Source organism: Dermacentor albipictus, chromosome 8, assembly GCF_038994185.2.
Source record: "Dermacentor albipictus isolate Rhodes 1998 colony chromosome 8, USDA_Dalb.pri_finalv2, whole genome shotgun sequence".
NCBI lineage: Eukaryota > Metazoa > Arthropoda > Arachnida > Ixodida > Ixodidae > Dermacentor > Dermacentor albipictus.
In genome coordinates this window covers 92,788,876-92,807,253 of record NC_091828.1, presented here as the reverse complement: position 1 = coordinate 92,807,253, position 18,378 = coordinate 92,788,876, and the positions used below count along the sequence as shown (strand labels likewise).

Genomic DNA, 18,378 nt, shown 5'->3' with positions numbered 1-18,378 from the left:
GTTCCAACTAGGCCGACTCGCAGTTATGCATCAATATGTTCCCAGAACGTTAGATAAAACCCAGCGGGTAACCCGTGCGGCCCTGGGGCCGAGCCACGTTTCATGGAAGGTAATGCTGCCTTCACCTCATCAGCACGATGCTCGTGCAAAAAGACGGTCATCTACCTCAGCTGGAAACTGAGGCAGCCCACTAAGCATTGTACGAGACTATTGAATACCAGGATCTATTTTCAAGGTCGCACGCGATACGCTTTCAAAATGCGTTACAAATAGGTAATAATCACGTGCGGGAGGCGGCATAACAGGAAGTGCTGTTGTGGCTGCTGAACCGAAGGCATTCGGCTGTCTAAAAAGCAAGTTTCTTGCAAAGCGCAGAACTTCAGGTTATGCACACAGACTACGTCTGCATCGCCAAGCAGCAGCTGACATAGACGACGCAGTGATGAGGCGTTGGCTACACCTCCGTAGTTCACGCTGCCATGACCTCATCGGTGGAGTCGGTCGATTGGCAATACTGAACTTCGTGGCAGTATCCGCCAGTTCTGACATACGTTGTTGAGTGCACGTCCTTCATTTGAACAATGCACATGGTGTTTCCATTCTGTGGTGCTTGCGATGGCAGAGCCACGCATAAATTTTTGCTATCCGTGAAAGCAGCAAGCTTTTTAATTTCTTTAGTTATGGTTCGGAACTAACCACGATTTTTCGTGTCAAACGAAGTGTGGAGTCTAACACAGCGGTACGCCAACAAAATGGTGGCACGGTACCACCGTCCCACCATGCGCTGATACTGGTACCACTATGGGTATTACCGGTTCACGTACTGATGGTACCGGCGGGAGGGGAGCGTTGTCCATTTATCTCTCATGAAAGCTGGCGCTTGAAGACGCTGCACTTCTGGCCGAAGACGCAGACGCTGCGTATGTCTTGACAAACGCTGCCCGGATTTCCGAAATTGTCCTTGAGAAACTGGTGCTCCAAGTACCGCTTCGCGTCCCCGTACGGGTAACGTACGGTGGTAAGGGGAGCGCCATCCATAACTCACAGTGCACAACAAAGTTCCACAAATAACCACCTCAACAAGCGAGCCAAATGCAATTTCTAATAGCAACCGAGGTTGTGTCTTCATTCTTTTGTTTATTTATTATCCCTTTTCGTGGAGCCGTTTGCTCTAGAGGAGAGAGATGGCGATTTCGGTGGCGCGCCGTACGTCGCCTCAGCGACAGCGCACGCGTACGAAACCGCTATAGCTTCCACCTTGCTTCTGTGCGATCAGCTGTCGGAAATGCAACTGAGTTTTCGCTAATGCACTCTGCTTCAATCATGTTGGATTGAATCGTGTGCACTGAACACGTGTGCAGCAGTTGGTTGCAACAGTACTGACTGGCATATTAAGGAATGGAATGAATTCGTGCCGCCAAGTTCGCGCAACGCTGCTGCAACTGTCCGTACGGGTCACCGGCCTTTCGAGATCTACGACTTTCTTCTAGGGTACAGAAATTTGGTCATCAGCGTTGTATCTCTAACCTTCGAAGAAAGTGATTCAGACGCGGAACGTCGGCAAGAGTGAGTACCGCTCGTTAAACAATGAGAAAGGGAATAGCGCCGCGTCCTGTCATAGTAAGTTGCCCGCACATTATCAACAAACATCTACCCTAACAAGCGCGGAAACTCACGCCCACTCTATCGCCAACGTGTCAAAGAGTGAATGGGTGCACACTTGAATATATTAGCACCATATACGCACAATAAATAACGGACTACACCGATAGCGCACGAATGATCGAAGCTGAATTTCTCGTGATAGTTCTCAAGAGTAAGCGAGTTACTACCGATAATACACCTTTGCTACAAGGTATTACAAGGTACAAAACAGCTACGCTTCAAGCCTTGCGCGCAGCAAGAACAAATCTATCGAAACTGACCACAACCGCTAGCGATTAGGCAGAAAATCATCAGATAGTGGCCGCACCGATGGTATTTACTAAGTCACAAATGTGACAAGCCGTGCTTCAGAATATTTTCCAACTAAAGAACGAAGAGCAAAACATTGTAATCCTCATTCAATTCATGACTGGGCAGTTTGGATAGGTTGGAATACATATTTAGCCCCGACTTTAGAAAAAATACTATATGCGCTGCTCGCGAGAATTCGGCATAGCTTCATCAGCTCCGAAAGCGCTTTTGCATGTTCTCTGAAGCTCTGGCCAAAGCTTCGCGTCGTCCAGTCAGCCACCCTCTAGGATATCTCCCTAAAAGGGGCTTGCTAAAGCAGACCGGCGAAAAATACATCCATTGCAAACACGAAGGAAACGGAGGCACTTGAGGCAAGAAATGGACGCGTCACCACGGGATCAAACATGCCAGCTCCTACGGGATCACCTGGGCAACATAGGGTATAGACTTGAAGGCAACACAGAGTAAAGGCAAATAGGCAACTTAAGGTATAGACTTGCAGATGCCGATAATGGCTTAGGAATTCTCCAAGACCATTATGGGGATCGGGCCATGAACCACGTGGTGATGACAAGGAAATTTAAGAAATCGACGACACATAAGCACTTCTTATGAGTTGTCAGTGCGAAATCAATTTTAACGTCCAATTTGAACGTCCCTAAGCGGTCCTTAGTGTTATGAACTCCTCGCGGGAAAGCGAGCGCGGTTTGAATTGGCCTTACCAAGGTGCATTTAGAAAGCAGGCGTGCGCTTGCACGGACAACGAAGGCGCGGATAACACAGGCTTCCGAGAGTGAGAGCGAGGTTGACGCGGCGTCGCAGCGATGTCCTCTCCCCTCCCGCAATACCACAGCAGTGAGCGCTTGCTTCCGCCCGCTCTGCTCCGTCAAGGTCCGAGCCAACAAGCGCGAGCCAGTGTAACGAGCGCACGCGTGAGGCGCGCTCGTGACGCGGCGTCGCAGCCAATGGGAAATTGGGTGCCGTTTCGCTGCTACAGACGCCGCCACGTTCATCGCTCAACCAGCCATTTGAGGCTTTCACGTCAAAAAAGATGTAAAGAATGTTGCGAAAGAAACCTATCATGAATAAAATATTGTGTTATAGAGCAGTGAGCGTTGAATAGACCGGAATAAATGCCTTTCAACTCTCTCTTGACTTTTTCTCCTTCTCTTGAAGGTAGCCAAGAGGGCTCGGGCCCCGTTAATGTCCCCTCCTATCCTTGATCCTTCTCTCTCTCACTAATTTTGTTAGTACCCCTCCTCCACGTCTGCATTAAATTTAACTTTTCCTATTGTTCTGGGACCAGCTCTGGGCCGTCCGGCAAGCCGAAGATGCCGCTCGAGTCCAAGAACTTCGAGCCGTCACCTGAGGCCACCACATCAAGAACTGCCGGACTATTCTTTACTAAAGTTTCTTCTTATTATTATTGTTCTACGCCACGCTTCTTGGCGACGCCCCGTTGCGGGCATGTGCCATTGTCTAGAATTATCATCATTATCAAACAAGTCAACCAGTCAACCAACCGGCAGCGCACCGTGAGGCAGACAAATGACGACCATGTCCACGAAGGCCTACGAAGATCGCAAGCCTGACGCGTTCTTTCGTCGCTCCCTGAGGATCCTCGCCCTCGTGGCGGTGCTCTTGTTTCTCGTCTTCGTTCTGAGACCCCTGCGGTCTATCAAAGGTCCACTGACCTTCGGCCCGAACGAGGCGTCGGCCATCGGCTCGTCCGTGGAGGCAGCCGCCTTCCGGTACGGCTGCGACCAGGCGTCAGAGGACGCGCGGGAGGCCATCGACTACTACGCCGACCCATGCGAGGACTTCCACGCCTACGCCTGCCACCCGAGCCGGCGCAGGGACAGGCGACAGGTAATGTCTGATATATACTGGATCGTCAAAGTTTAGCTTTCGGTAACTTTAGTAACGAAAAAAACGTGATGCAGATCCAAGCCATGCACACGTGAAGCGGTTAAAGCGGTTCGTGAAGCGGTTAAATAAAAGTCATTCAAGTAAATATATTTACACAGCGTCCTGCACCATACCAAATATTTTTAAACTGCCAAAAAGAGGCACGGCATAAGAGGAAGGCCATTCAAAGAACAAGCGCTTGTCCTATGTATGCCCTTCCTTTTGGGCCGCGTCTCTTGTTTGCGCTTTGAAAATACTTGTCAAATACAAACCAACTAGGCCCACAGAGAGTTCTTCTGCACCATAGCAGTTAGCTTCCTTCAAAGGAAAACGGCAAGAAGCTTGAGACCTCCAGCACGTTACCACGTGGCCGCACACTGTACTGTGTACGGGCTTGGCCCCCTTTGCTATGACTGCGCACCCAGTGTCGGCTCACCGACTAGAGCGGGCTGATCCTGAAGACTGGGCCACTAAAAACTGCACTTTACTCCGCGAAAGACCGAGCAAGCAGATTCACCAAACCCCAACCACTAGAAAGTGAGCATAAAAAGGCTTCATCTAGTTAGGAATGGTGCTCTTGATAACATAGATTTGTTGTAATTTAGACGTTTCCGCATAATTTGTTTCTATCCCTGAGTGATTCCGCAGCAAACAACGCCGACACTCAGGACGCCCCAAAGAGAGTAGTGGCGTGCTACATTTGAGTTATTCGTGAAGATGGCAGCACCTTGAAGCCGCGGTCAGGAGGTTGAAATCATGACAGCTTTCACGTGTCATACGATTTTGCATTTGCGCAAACGAGGAAGAGAAAAGCAAAACAAAGTAAATCAAATTTAGTACTTGATGGTCTGTTTTGCCTTATACCCTTCAAGTACCTGTTTGAACACTCCTGGGCGCGATCTTTATTTGGGACAAGGCATTCTTAGTTGACTTCACACAGGGTTGGCGTATCTGCAATCTCATTACCTTGCACCCACTTCCAGAAAATTGCGGTCGGTTAGGTGAATTGTAAGTGTCGTATGAGCATGAAAATGGCATCACATGTTTTTCCATGTCGGGAAGCCCTAGCAATACTAAGAAGGTAAAGATATAATCAAGAATGAGTATAAGGACCCGCAAACGGGGTGAGATGTGCTCGTACGGTTGTCGCCTTCTGCCGAACAGCCACCTAGTGCTAATTTACTGCCGCTTCCTCTGGGAGATGGCGCGAGGTGCCCGTGTCCGGTACATGGGAAGGCAAAAGACGTGGCTTAGAGTAGCTTACCAGAGGACAGGCAAGGCATTGCAGAGATAAAAATAAAGAACTGATTGACTGTACGAGAAGCGATAACAATTAATTCGAGAACTCTGGCCAGGTGATATTAGAGGGAGATATGAATGTGCACATGGAGGATTTAGGCGGATGTACTGATTACAACAGTTCTCTAGTACTGCATCTGTGCGATGAACCGAACCTCATAGTACTTAACAGGGGAGAATAAGTGACATCCAGAGGTAACGTGGTAACGCGGAAATAGGCAGTCAAGTATCGATTACGCCTTAGTTTCAGAAACAGTCTTCGAACAACTAGACCAAATGATGATAGATGAACATGGAAAATGTACTCTTTGTAGCAACTGTTATCATTTATACTTAAAATTAGGGAAAGATGCTAAAGCAAAACATGGACTAATAGCATCAGAATTTCTAAAACTCTTCTAATGAAATGAAAATTTCTAAATGAAAAGCAAATAAAATAGATCGCGAGAAAGGCAGAGGCAAGAAAGTGAACAGTCTGGGAGCATAAGGAACTGGTAGACATTATGCAGCAGAGATACAGAGACACGGAAGAAAAAAATTATTGGATGGGAAATACGAAACTAGCCAAAAATGGAACTTTATGAATAGCGTTTCTAGATGGTAAGGAAGCATACGAGAACGTAGACAGGGAGCACAAATAAATATTTTGTGGAGCTCGTGAGAGACATGTATAGAGAGAACCGAGTACAAGTTGTATGGGAAGGCCGCAAATGCAATGAAGTGATGGAAATTCACCAAGGACCGAAGCAATGATCTGCTCTGTCTCCGCCGTTGTTCAGGCTTTATGTTAAGGGCCTAGAACAACTAGTGGAAAACAGTGAATTAGGGTTTGATTTATCATACATGCGTAATGGACAAATAATGCAACGGGAGGTTCCCGGACTGGTGTATGCAGTCGACATAGTGCTGCTACACTCGCGGACAAGATTCTGGGGCTATGAAGGAAGAGCTATGGAGGCGGTGGTTCTGGACATGTGTTACCACTCCAAGTAGTCCGCCAGCGTTTGACAGTAGTGTTTTTGGTTGGTCAGAACAGAAGATGAATCGGCGCACCTTACATGTGCTGCGTTTTCGCGTTTTCCTAGACGCGGGAGAAAAGCAGCAAAATAAGTAAGCGTTTACATTCAGTGGTGTGTTTTGCCTTATTTAACTGTTTCTGATCAGGTGTTTGTGTTTTCTCTCCCCCAGCCTAAATTAACGTGCGTGAAAACACGGGACTCGTTTACGAAGCGCCCTCACTTCTGCGCGCCTTGCCTCCGTAGCTTTCGCTTCATGGTCACAGAAAGTTGTGAAGACGCAAATCTAGGCCTTAAATTTAGCACAGAGAAATCAGGAATTATGATCTTTACGGAAGAGACGAGTAATTACGTGGTATCTATTCAACAGCAAGTCATACCCATAGTAAAGCAATATAAATACCTCGGCGTATTGATAAACGAAGCAAATACTTATTCAAGCCCCCACCAAGACAATCTGAAAATAAAGTGGAAGCGGAATGCAGCAGTAATCAAACTTAGAGCACTTCGGGACCACAATAAGTATAAGGTGGCGCGTGGAATCTGGAAAGGAGTAATGGTGCCACCGCTTACATTCGCAAATATTCTGTGCATAAAATGCAATGTATTGTCGGGGCTGGCAGATAGCCAACGATCGGTGGGCCGGTTGGCTTTGGGAGCCCACGGCAAAGTCACAATTGAGGCAGTGGAGGGTGGCATTGGTTGTGCCTCGTTTGAAGTCTGAGAAGCGCAGAGCAAGATTAGTTTTGCAGAAAGACTCAGGAACATGCATCAAAATAAATGGGCGGCTAAAGTGCACACGTATATGTACCTGAAAAGCGTGAATACAGAATGTAGGAAGAGGTCAATAATGTTGGCAACCAAGTACAGCATGATAAAAGCTGTAAGTAGACAACTGGGAGTCATCAGAAAGGAAGTGAGAGAAACAGAGAGTGTGAATTGGATGCAAATAATGAAAACTAAAATATTACGGATATTTACAAAAATACGAACAAAGAAATCAGATGAAAAAATCTGCACAATTACACGAAGAGAACTGCCTTGCTATTTTAGGCTCGAGCTGGTTGCCTAAAGGCAAAAACATATGGGAGCAAATACTCGAAACTAGACGAGGCATGTGTATGCTGCAGCAATAATCTGGAGACCACCCAGCACATCCTTATGGAATGCGAAGGAATTCAGCCATCGAGACCCGTCGTCAACGTACACCTTCCAGAAGCGCTTGGATTTAAAGTGGACGGAAGCATCAACTGGTCAACAGCCATGATAATCAAGAGACGCTTAGCTCAGTGGTGGGGAAAAAAGCAGGGAATAGATTGATATGACCGGATCCGTTAGAGCCATAGGTAGCGGTGCGAGGTAGATAGAGAAGTTTAGAGGAAGTGAAAACAGATGAAGGAGATGTATATAAAAATGCTAGAATGTAAAGCATCGATTAGCAGCGAGAATTACGAGTGGCGCCCTCTCGCGAGTGGCCTCACGGCCAGGACGCCGCTCGCTCCGGCTCACTCGGCTGCCGCGCGCGCTCGTTCCCTTCGTGTATGCTCGGGGTATGGGGGGCTCGAGCCGTACGTATTGAAGGATACGTCGGCTTCTTTCAGCTGCCATGGCTTAACCACAGTTTCTTCTTCAAAAGCGCGTGAGTCGAGAAACTTTGCGGCTTGGATATCGCAAGCTATGTAGCGTTAAAGAGGTCTACTGGTTCGGCAATGCACATATGCGCCGTGTCTATCCGTAAATTTTGCGTAAAAAGAATGTCTGCAAATTCAACACGCGAGGTTGTGTATGATGCCTCGCTAAACATTTAACATTCCCTTAGTGTTTAGCTATGAGAGACATTGCATTTTACATGGAAGAAAAATCTTGGTAATAGGCGTCAGCATGTTGTCCGATGTTAGAAAGACACTGCCCAGCGAAGCTGTCATCATGGTTCTTATTACTCCGGTGTGTTGTTCTATTCAAATATGGCCATTCATTAATGAGTATAAAAATAGGCGCGCATTTCTTATTAAAAAGTTTGCTGCTACTTTCATCCTCCTCTGAAACGCCTCCAAAAAACGAATTGCTCATGGCTGCAAACACGACGGCGCATCATGTAGAGTATTTACATAGTTAATTCACAAACACCATAGTAGCAATCACCTGAGAGAAAAGTTTCGTTGTTCAGATCGAGAGCGAATGAATTGAAGGTGATGAAATGTTTCATAGTGGCCCTCAGTAGCCTTTATCGACCATATGGCACACCCCTGATCACGTAACGGTAGCAATCGACTGTCGGTATGGCGAGGCACGCTACGTTCGCGAAACCCATCAGTTCACTACAACTTCGAATTGAAACCATAAAGCATTTTTTTACAGCGCCAACTGGAATGGCTAAAGTATTCTGGAGCTACTACAGCGCAGCTTAGATTGACTACAAAAGGAAAATTCAAGCACCTTCTGTCTCACCATCTCTCGATCCAGCGTTCTTTAATTATACAAACGGATAACTATTCGCTTCGTCGCTACATAAAAAAAAACCTTGCCCAACTGCAGGTTAAATAATGTTTGCTCCAATCGAATCGCAAACATTCATAAAGAATGTACCACAAGCCTTGCATATACTTTCACTTGATTTCTGACCCCCCAGCGGGGAATTTCGATATCTTTACTATCATTAGTAGTATGTCCCATACTACTAATGATTGACGCTTCGACTTCTTTCCGGCTGCAGCCATGCGGTCCAACAGGCATACGTACTTCACTAAAAAAATCGGGCCGAGCAGCCTCTGTCAGTTCGCCAAACAGATTCCTCTTGTATATCCCTCAAGCAACAAGCACCAGTAAATTTCTCAAGTGAGTTGAACGTATATCACGGAAAAGGAAATATATATTGCTAAATTCATATTTGTATTCTGTGAATAGCTTTAAGCCTTCATGAACTTTACTTCAAATTTCCGCCACTTAAAATAAACACGGATAGAACCGCCTAATGTTGACAAGCAGTTAGCGAAGCAAGGGGGGCTTGTAGAATCTAAACTCCAGTATTAGTTGAGTCCCCGTGTTACTGCTGAGCGTTTCTGTGAAGAAATGCAAAAATTCGATATTATACCACGAACTGCTCGTCGTGAGCAAATCTGTTTTAGCGGATTAAAATCAACGTAACTGTTGTAGAAGTCATATATAGCCAGCGTTTGTGACATACTTGTTGCAACGCGGCAGGTATGGTATGGCAGGTATGGTATCATAGCTGGATTCCTGTATGCTATGTTTTTGCGATTGTCCATCCGCGCGTGAAAAACCCGCAATGGGCTCTTTTGCGCCTCTTCGGCTGGCACTGTAGCATTGCCTTTGAGAGCTGCATTGTTGTATAAGAAATTAGCTCTTTGAATAATTGTTCGCAAAGGAAGACGTCGTAAAAATATATTTGAGACGACCACCATAAGTATACAAGCAGAGAGAATGAGGGTGAACAAACTAAAACACCGCAAAAAGCGCCCGGACAACGCCCGAACTGTAGCAGACGAGCGAGTCCTTGCCCTGACGTCACGCGAGCGGCGCTCGCAGCGCCCCTGTAGTTCGTTCTCGAGGCTAATGGCATACGTGAGCAACTCGAGCAGGCTAGGTCCCTATTTATCACTGCCCTGTTTCAAAGGGTATGCCAATAACTCATCGTCAGTATAGCTTGGGATGGAAGAGAGCTGGGAGGGAGAAGCAGGGATAGCGGAGAGCCGACGGCCACACGAGGGCCGTCGGCTCTCTTGGGCATGTGTTTCGAGCATGTTTTGGACATGTTTGGGGGCATTTGTTCGGGCATGTGTTTGAGCATGTGTTTGGCATGTGTTTTGAGCATGTGGGGCATGCCCAGAAACTTGGGCATGTGTTTTCAAGAAGCCGTAAAGGCTCGGGTGTTATAGGCCCTATTCATCCCGCTAGCGTGAAATAAAAACAAGAAGACCCACGCACGGGGCGCATTTCACAGCGCCAAACACTGACAAAAGAAAGGATAAACCAAGTGTCTATGCTAATCTAGACAACATCGACGTAATTGTGCCGGAAGCACGATACGAATAAGACACGAAATGAGTGAATAGTGGACAATGAAAGAAACAAGGAGACAAAATAGAGAAATACGATCAACATTATTCATCGAATCATTTCAACCACCGTGTACATCTACCTTGTCTTCTTTAGCGTCCCGATTTAGTATACCCCCTTTCTTCTTATCTAACTCTTCCAGTAGTGGCAAGGAAAAAAAAACATGGAAACTGAGCTGTGGGACAACTGATTATTCAGCTTACAAAATGTTACGCCAGTTTACTTCTGACACATGGCACATGACATCTTTTGTAAAGACACCACCACATTTGAGACGTGCGACTCGCCGCGCTCCGTCACTACCGGTTAAAAGAACTGACAACCAGTTTTCATTGTACCCATATTTTTATCATCATCATCAGCCTATTTTACTTCCACTGCAAGACGAAGGCCTCTCCCTGCGATCTCCAATTACCCTGTCCTGTGGCAACCGATTTCAACTAGCGCCCGCGATTGTCCTAATTTCATCGCCGCATCTAGTCTTCGCCCATCCTCGACTGCACTTCCCTTCTCTTGGCACACATTCTGTAGCTCTATGGATCCACCGGTTATCCATCCCACGCATTACATGCCCTACTCAGCCTTATTTTTTTTATACCTAATGTTAATGAGAACATCGGCTGCACCCGTTTGCGCTCTGATCCAAGCCACTGTTTTCTGCCTCAACCTTGTGCCTAGCCTTCATGGTTCCATCGCTCTTTGCGATGGAACGAACTTGTTGTCAAGCTTCTTTGTCAGTCTCCAAGTTTCTGTCCCATATGTTGGCACCGGTACGATGCACTAATTGTGCATCTTTCTTTTCAATGATAATGGCAAGTTTCCAGATAGAAGCTGGAAATGTCTGCCATATGCGCTCCAACCCTTTTTTTTTTATTCTGTAAATTTCCTTTTCATGATCAGGGTTCTCTGCGAGTAATTGACCAAGGTTGACCAATTGACCAATTGACTCCAGAGGCTGACTATCGATACTGAAGTCTTGTTTTCTTGCCCGGAGATTCATCACTATCTTTGTATTCTGCATATTAATCTTCAATCCTATTCTTACAGTCTCTCTGTTAAGGTCCTCAATCATTTTTTGTAACTCATCTCCAGTGTTGCTGAGCAGTGATGTCATCTGCAAACCGAAGGTTCCTGAGATATTCGCCGTTGATCCTTACTTCCAAGCCTTCCTAGTTTAATGGCTTGAATAGTTGTTCCAAGCACGCAGTGAATAGCATTGGAGAGATTGTGCCTCCTTGTCTGACCACTTTCTTTATACGTGTCTTCCTACTTTCCTTGTGGAGAATCAAGGTAGCTGGGGAATCTCTGTAGATATTTTCTAAGATATTTACGTAACCAACCTGTACTCCCTGATTACGCAATGTCTCTATGACTGCTGATCATAGAGGCATGACCAGCATGACCATAGAGGCTGGTCATCATTTTTTTCGTGCAATGGAGAGCTCACCGGTCAGATTGTCTAATCATGAAGAGCTAACGTGGGAAACTCCATGGAACATTCTTATCATATTTTTTCTATCATCAGTGATATAGTCGTTCACTGGAGGCATGGTTACAAAGGTGATAGGTGAGCGCGATAGCGATTATACGCCGGCATTAGTGGGAGGCAGACGACAAGTGTGGCCGTAGCTGTAAAAAAGTATGATTTTGTTTATTAAGTCAATGTTCCCGCGATTCATGTTTCTCCAGGTGTTAAATTATTTCTGCTTTATTAGCTATGTATGTTCATGGGTTCCTGTCCAACAACTTTGGTATCTACACAGTCAAAACGGAACCAATCGGATCGAAAACGAAACGACGCCTTTGCACGTGATACGGAGTTGAGCATGTTGCCGTAGCCACGCTTACGTTTTGGTTTCCGAAGCACAGAATAGTGCGCGACTGTCTAAAATAGATCAACTGCAATTTTAAGCAACAATTATGCTGTGCTTAATGACAGTCGCCTTATGTGCAGTAATCTCATAGAATACACTCGAAGTACCAAGGTTTCACCGCCAGGTAACGCCACTTACTGGTTCTTGAGACTTTCTTTGCCAATTTAAAATTATAATTCCTACTTAACTTGCGAATACCGTGCTAGATTCCACCGCTATAAATCATGGTAATTTTATTTCCATCAACTTCTCACAACAGCTTCTGGCCAGTTCTCAGTCCCTTTGAATAGTAGCTTTTTTTTGTATACTCCTGGAGGCAACATCCGCCTTGTGCATGTCGTTTGATCCGGTGATTAAGAAGGTATTTTTATTCAAAAGTGCGCTGTTCTTGAGTAAAAATTTAACGTAGTCAGTAATTGCGAGGATTCACTAGAAAATGCAGAATGCACCTTGCTACCAACTTTGCGTTCTTTCATGCTGTCTACGACACCTTCAAATAAAATTTTGCAACACTTGGCGCATTTATTGACAGGCACTCACAAATTGTGACTGAGGATCTTATTTTACTGTTCTAAATAAGATGACTACCTCTCCTTCTTCCTAGCCTACACTAACGTGGAATTAGAATGCAGAAGCAACGCTACGCAAAAGCTACTTCCAGCAGTGTTTTATTCGCTTTGGAGGACATAATTTCCGCAAAGAAAAAGGTAGAGCCAGTATGCATATAAGAGCACTTTCCTAAGATTTTCAATTTCGCGTATGCGGTATATGTTGCAAAAACAAAAAGGTAGAGCCAGTATGCATATAACAACACTTTTCTAAGATATTCAATTTCGCGTATGCGGTATATGTTTTCATTAAACACTTCAAGACAATGATACTAGATTGCACCTATACATTGCTTTACTGTTCAAAGGCATTTGCACTCCGGGACATGCAGAACGAGTACGCACCACGGTAGCGCCCATCGCAGCGACAACGTGACCGTGAAACAAAAGTGCGATTTTTGATTTCCTTCGCACACTTCTTTTTCATATGTTTTAGCCCGAGGACGAAAGAAAGACGCTGCAGCGCGTGCTGCTCGAGCTGTCCTTACGGAACGACAGTGATCACGTGGCTACGCAAGCGGCCATGCTCTTCAAGTCGTGCCTCGGGACGCCTCTCTCACTGGAAGCCATGCTTCAGAAGAACATGCTGGAATTCCTGAATATCTCTAACTTAACCATGGAAACCGCATTTGGTGAGTATGCCTAGGTGCCTATATTAACAACCAAGCCTCCAGCGTCATAAACTAACGCACCTTTAAGATTTAATTCACTTCGCTAATGATTTCGTTAGCCTAGGTAGTACAAGCGAGATGTATTGGAAGGTTGTAGTGCGAGTCCATTGGTAACAGAAAATAACCCTTCTCTGATAACATTGGCCCATGAACTTTTAGAATGAAACACATACAATGAAGCCATAACTGTCGCAATCTATCGAAAAGCATTACAAAAAGGTTTGTGCCCCATCGAAGGCAAAACATCACTAAGCATCGGTAATTAACGAAAACAACTATGAATGGGCCCGGTATTACAGACTCTGCGATTGACCTATGCACCTTGGAGCGAAGTATTTAGCTGCTGCGCTGCGGGTGGTGACTTCAGGTCGCTGTGTTCAGGGTTGCCAAGTCTTCAGCAAAAGTAGGTGAGAAATTCCGAAAACTAATAAAAAAACGTCGACAACTGCAGCAAAAGCGTTAATTGGTAGCCAAAAAGTACACACGGTTTGACAAACCAAAACTGCTAATATTTGACATGAATATAATAAGGAAAAAAGCGAGAAAGGCCTGTAGTTTCCTGCTTCACTGATGGCAAGCAGAAATATCAGAACAAAACAAACTTTATCACTTTTTAATGTGTCATAGTTTACTATAATGACCAGCTGACGTTCTTCGATAATTTTCACCGCCCACTTCTGTGCTTTCTCATAGCCGAAGCGGTGTCGCCAGTTTCAGTGCAATAAACTCGCTGCACGTCATCCTTGCACTAATATGACTTCACACTTCAAACGTCTCCATGCGGACTTTATGACGTCACAAACTTCTCTCCCTGGTACGCGGTCGCATAGTCACAAAGGCATTGACACCTGCAATGTCATGGCTGCCATGACGTGTTTTCGGTTGTTGCTGTCGTTTCCGGCGCCAAGAACCATGGTCTTCGAGGTTCTCTATGCAGGTAACCTTCACTGGGGGCGCTATTAGGACCTATTGATTGCGTTGTACAAAGTACGCAGAAGCATTTCCTTTAAGACTAGTTAACCCCTGTTATTCAGAGGGAGCTGCTTCGGCCTATTGAATTATCTGTCCATGACAGCGCCGCACTGCCCAAAACGTTTATTTCAACCAACGAGAGTTGAATATGAAGCATCTTGGGCAGTCCTGGACAACCCCGGACAAGTTGAAGATGCTCACTGATCATATGGCGGCTATGATATATTTTCAGCTCCTGAATTTCCTTACGGAGCTGGCAAGACACAAAAGCATGCCGTTTGAGATTTGGCGTTTGGTGCTGTTGCTTCAATGGCGCTGTCGGGGGGATTGTGATTCGGACACTACATATGCCAATTAGCACCGCAAAAAGTAGCCAGGAAGTAGCAAAGCCGGCAAGCATGGTTTTCAGCCGCGCCAAACCTGGCAACCATGAATGTGTCCAGGGGTCATTATGTGTCTACGCTGCGCTCTGCTTTCCGGCGTGTAAATTACGCAGGAGAGGGAAATGAGGGAAGTATGAGCGGGATATTCGCTCCCCTGCGTCAACAACTTGCGTGGTCAATTTTGTTGTTACGGGTCGTTTTTGTATCGCAGTGAATGCACAGCATTGTGTATACTTCAGTGGCGTTGACTATATAGCTGCATAGAGGTACACAAAGCTACAAACCTTTCTCCCTGTCCGACAATGTAGGTCATTGCTGAGTAGCGTAAGACAGGCGCCCTTTTTCGTGAACTCTCTTAGAACGGCACAAAGCGCGCCATAACGCAATGAATGCTCTTCGCGGTATTGAAAAGTGGTTGCTTTTCTTCGTCGATCCAGGTTCCATAAAGACGCCGCACGACATCGCCAACTTCTCATCGTTGCTTTGGAACGCTCATGGGATTATGCCATTCATGTATTTAAAGAGCGGCCGAAATGAAACTACAGCGATCAGCTTTTCACGGCCTTTCACTGCATACCTGAACAGAAGCTCAGTGTACGCCGTTTTAAAAGGCGTGACGCAACTTTTTGACATACCTAATGACGTACGCTCTAAGGTCATCGACAAACTCGTCGGCGCTGACCAGGAGCTAGCGGCAGCTTTGACCGAGATCGACACATTTCACGTGACGATAGAAGGCCTCGCGCCCACCTCTGAAGAAGACATCGCCAAATCTGCATGGCAAAAGATCATTCAGGCTTACAGTTCTCGCAGTGAGATCGTGTCAAGTTCCGCAGCAACTGTCAGCGTGGAAAGTCTCAAGACAATCTTCACTGTCCTCTTTGACAAACTGGCCCCGCGAGAAGCAGCCATCTATTCGATGGCCCACGTGCTGCTTCCAACTCAAGTACTCGCAGTTCTGCTCGATGACCACCGCATCGACGCCTGCTTCCGGCTAATCGGAGACACCTTGGGCACGAGTTGGCAGGACCTCGAGTCTTATCTGTTGGGCTTCTTCGACGAGAACCACGAAGCGCAGTCAGTGGCCGACTCACTCGTGTCCACTCTCGAAAAGATGCTTCGAGAAAACTACGCACTGGACAAAGAGAAAACTGGTGCTGCTGTGGCCAAACTGAAGAAACTCAGATTCGACGTGCTCTCAGTGGAGGGCCTGTCCAGCATCCTGAAGAGCACGGCGTGTCGGGGCAACGTGAGCGATCGCAGTCTGTACAGGAACGTCATCCAATGTCGAGGCTCTAGCCAGGCCGTAAGGAGTGCCAAGAACGACACAACCCGCCGACGAGAAAGGTCTAGCCTTTCCACGACTACCATTCTACTTCCCGTCGAATCCTTCAAGCCTTCCTCTTTCTGTCATGGGCGCGATAACCTGCTAAACTACGCCACCCTCGGAACTGACCTCGCAGCTAGGATGCTGCGCTACGTCTCAGAACCGCTTGTCCGCGCTGCTTCGTCAGTCTCAGAGGCGGGAAGCATAGAAACCCTCATCCCCGCCTTGACCACTAACGTCTCGACGTGCCTGTCGAAAACGTCGACACGCCGGCCCCTCGGCAAGGTGCTGGAAGACGTAGCTTCCCAGACGGTCGCCTTCCAGCTGGCGCTGCAAGCCAGCAAATCTCACGCGAGCGTCTGGTCTCGCCTCGAGAATGCACCGGACGCTCCGGCCTGGAAGCAGACGTACTTCGTCAAGTATTGCCAGAGGCTGTGCAGCAAGGCCGTGTCTCACTCGTTTACCGCCGCGTTAGACGTGGCGCTCATGTGCAACTTGGTCGTCATGAACTCGCCCGAGTTTACACAACTGTTCGCATGCGAGCGTGGCGACCCTATGGTTCCTTCTGAGTACTGCTTGGCGTTATAAAAGAAACGAAATCAAAGAATGGGTGTGAGACTTGGCTTATTTGAACTGCGTGACAAACGGGCATATAGGAAGAATGGTAAAAGAAAAGGACTCGGAGATGGCACCTGACGTGGAATGCGGTCTCGTCTTAGCGCTATTATTCATCTTTATGTTCGCGCGGCAACTATTCCAACTTGAATATATTGCAAGTTGCAAGAACAGGAAAAGTCACAGCGTCGCGCAAAAGGCGAATAATTTTATCATCATCATCATCATCATCATCGTCATCATCGTCATCATCATCATCATCCTATATTATGTCCACTGCAGGACCAAGGGCTCTCCCTGCGATTTCAAATTACCCCTGTCCTCCACCAACCGATTCCAACTAGCCCCCGAAAATTTCCTAATTTCGTCGCACCACCTTTCTCTTCTGCCGTCCTCTACTGCACTTCACTTCTCTCGGTACCCATTCTGTCACCCTAATGGTCCAATGGCTATCTAATCTGCGCATTACATGACCTTTCCAGCGCCATCTTTTTCTATTACTGTGTATTAGAATATCGTCGATGCCCGTTTGCTCTCTGATCCATACCGCCCTCTTTCTGTCTTTTAAAGTTGTGCCTAGCATTCTTCGTTCCGTCGCTCTTTGCGCTGTCCTTAACTTGTTCTCAAGCTTCTTTGTCAGTCTCCAAGTCACTGCCAATTATTAGACGGCTATACAAAGTATGAGCAGCCATTTTAGTAGCTGCATAAACTGATACGCTTACCAACTAAATTAACAAGCACGTTTGTCACGTGCGCACAGGCAACCACGAGCACGTCTCACTCGATGACGGCGGGCATCCACTGTCGAAACGCTGGCTTTATGAGCGGCAGCAGCGGCGATGAAATTTCCGTTTTGGCTACCATTCGCTTAGGCGCGCGAGAACACCGTGCACAGGAAGGCATCAGGTAACCCGGGTAGCCTAACTCAGAAACCACCTCAAGTCACCCCCAAGATAGGGCGCGCGCGGAGGCACTGAGCCGCCGAAGCAGAAGACAAAGATGTGCACTAACCTGTCCCTTAGCGCCTCCCCGGACCCCTCCCCTAGCCTCCCCTAGCCTCCCCTACCCCTAGCCTCCCCTAGCCCTAGTCTGTCATCTAGCCTTCCCTAACCCTCTTCTGTCCCCTAGCCTGTCCCCTATCCACCCCTTCTAGCGCGCACACATCTACCCACTTCCATGGAGCTGCACACAATCATTCATAGAGGGAACTCTGGCGCTAGTATCTACAGGAGCTGCAAGCGGGGCACTTTGATCAACGTGGGAACGATGATTAGTACATGGATTTGCCTCAACGTCATGCTTCTGGGTCCAAATGGCTTCGTGGCTTTATAAACTCGTCATTTTCAACAAGCACTGTGTCGTAAATAGCACATAATCACCATTAAAGTTGTCCGACGACAGGTTTCAAAGGAAGACCTTCTAGCACAGATGCCCGATATCGAAACCATTACACGCTCGACGAGTGCATGCATCCATGGAAAAGAGACGTAGTACACCCCTAAGAACTTCTCGCGCGCAAGCCAGTGCGTAGAAACGCTTGGCGCGCTTCGATTTGGCAATTTCGAGAGGCTGAACCGCTGCAGTCAGTAGCCAATATGCGTTTCCGCACAATCTTCTGCATTTGGAAAAGCGTAGATTGTTTTGAAATTGAAATTTCAAAGCATAAAAGAAC

The 18,378-nt window shown here is 46.8% G+C and overlaps 1 protein-coding gene across 1 annotated transcript; it reads left to right on the top strand.

The window, feature by feature from the left end:
• Positions 1-3,473: 3,473 nt before the first annotated feature.
• Positions 3,474-17,198, top strand: LOC139048493 (uncharacterized). Its single transcript, XM_070522897.1, has 3 exons — positions 3,474-3,825; positions 13,175-13,370; positions 15,202-17,198. The coding sequence occupies exons 1-3, from the start codon at positions 3,505-3,507 to the stop codon at positions 16,677-16,679; spliced, it is 1,995 nt and encodes a 664-aa protein (XP_070378998.1). The 5' UTR covers positions 3,474-3,504; the 3' UTR covers positions 16,680-17,198.
• The last annotated feature ends 1,180 nt before the right edge of the window (positions 17,199-18,378 follow it).

Excerpts from the sequence above, each read along its gene's own strand:
- LOC139048493 (XM_070522897.1), top strand. The coding sequence starts at position 3,505 with ATGACGACCATGTCCACGAAGGCCTACGAAGATCGCAAGCCTGACGCG. Across the intron at positions 3,826-13,174 it reads GGCGCAGGGACAGGCGACAG|CCCGAGGACGAAAGAAAGAC; the intron begins GTAATGTCTGAT and ends CATATGTTTTAG. Across the intron at positions 13,371-15,201 it reads AACCATGGAAACCGCATTTG|GTTCCATAAAGACGCCGCAC; the intron begins GTGAGTATGCCT and ends TCGTCGATCCAG.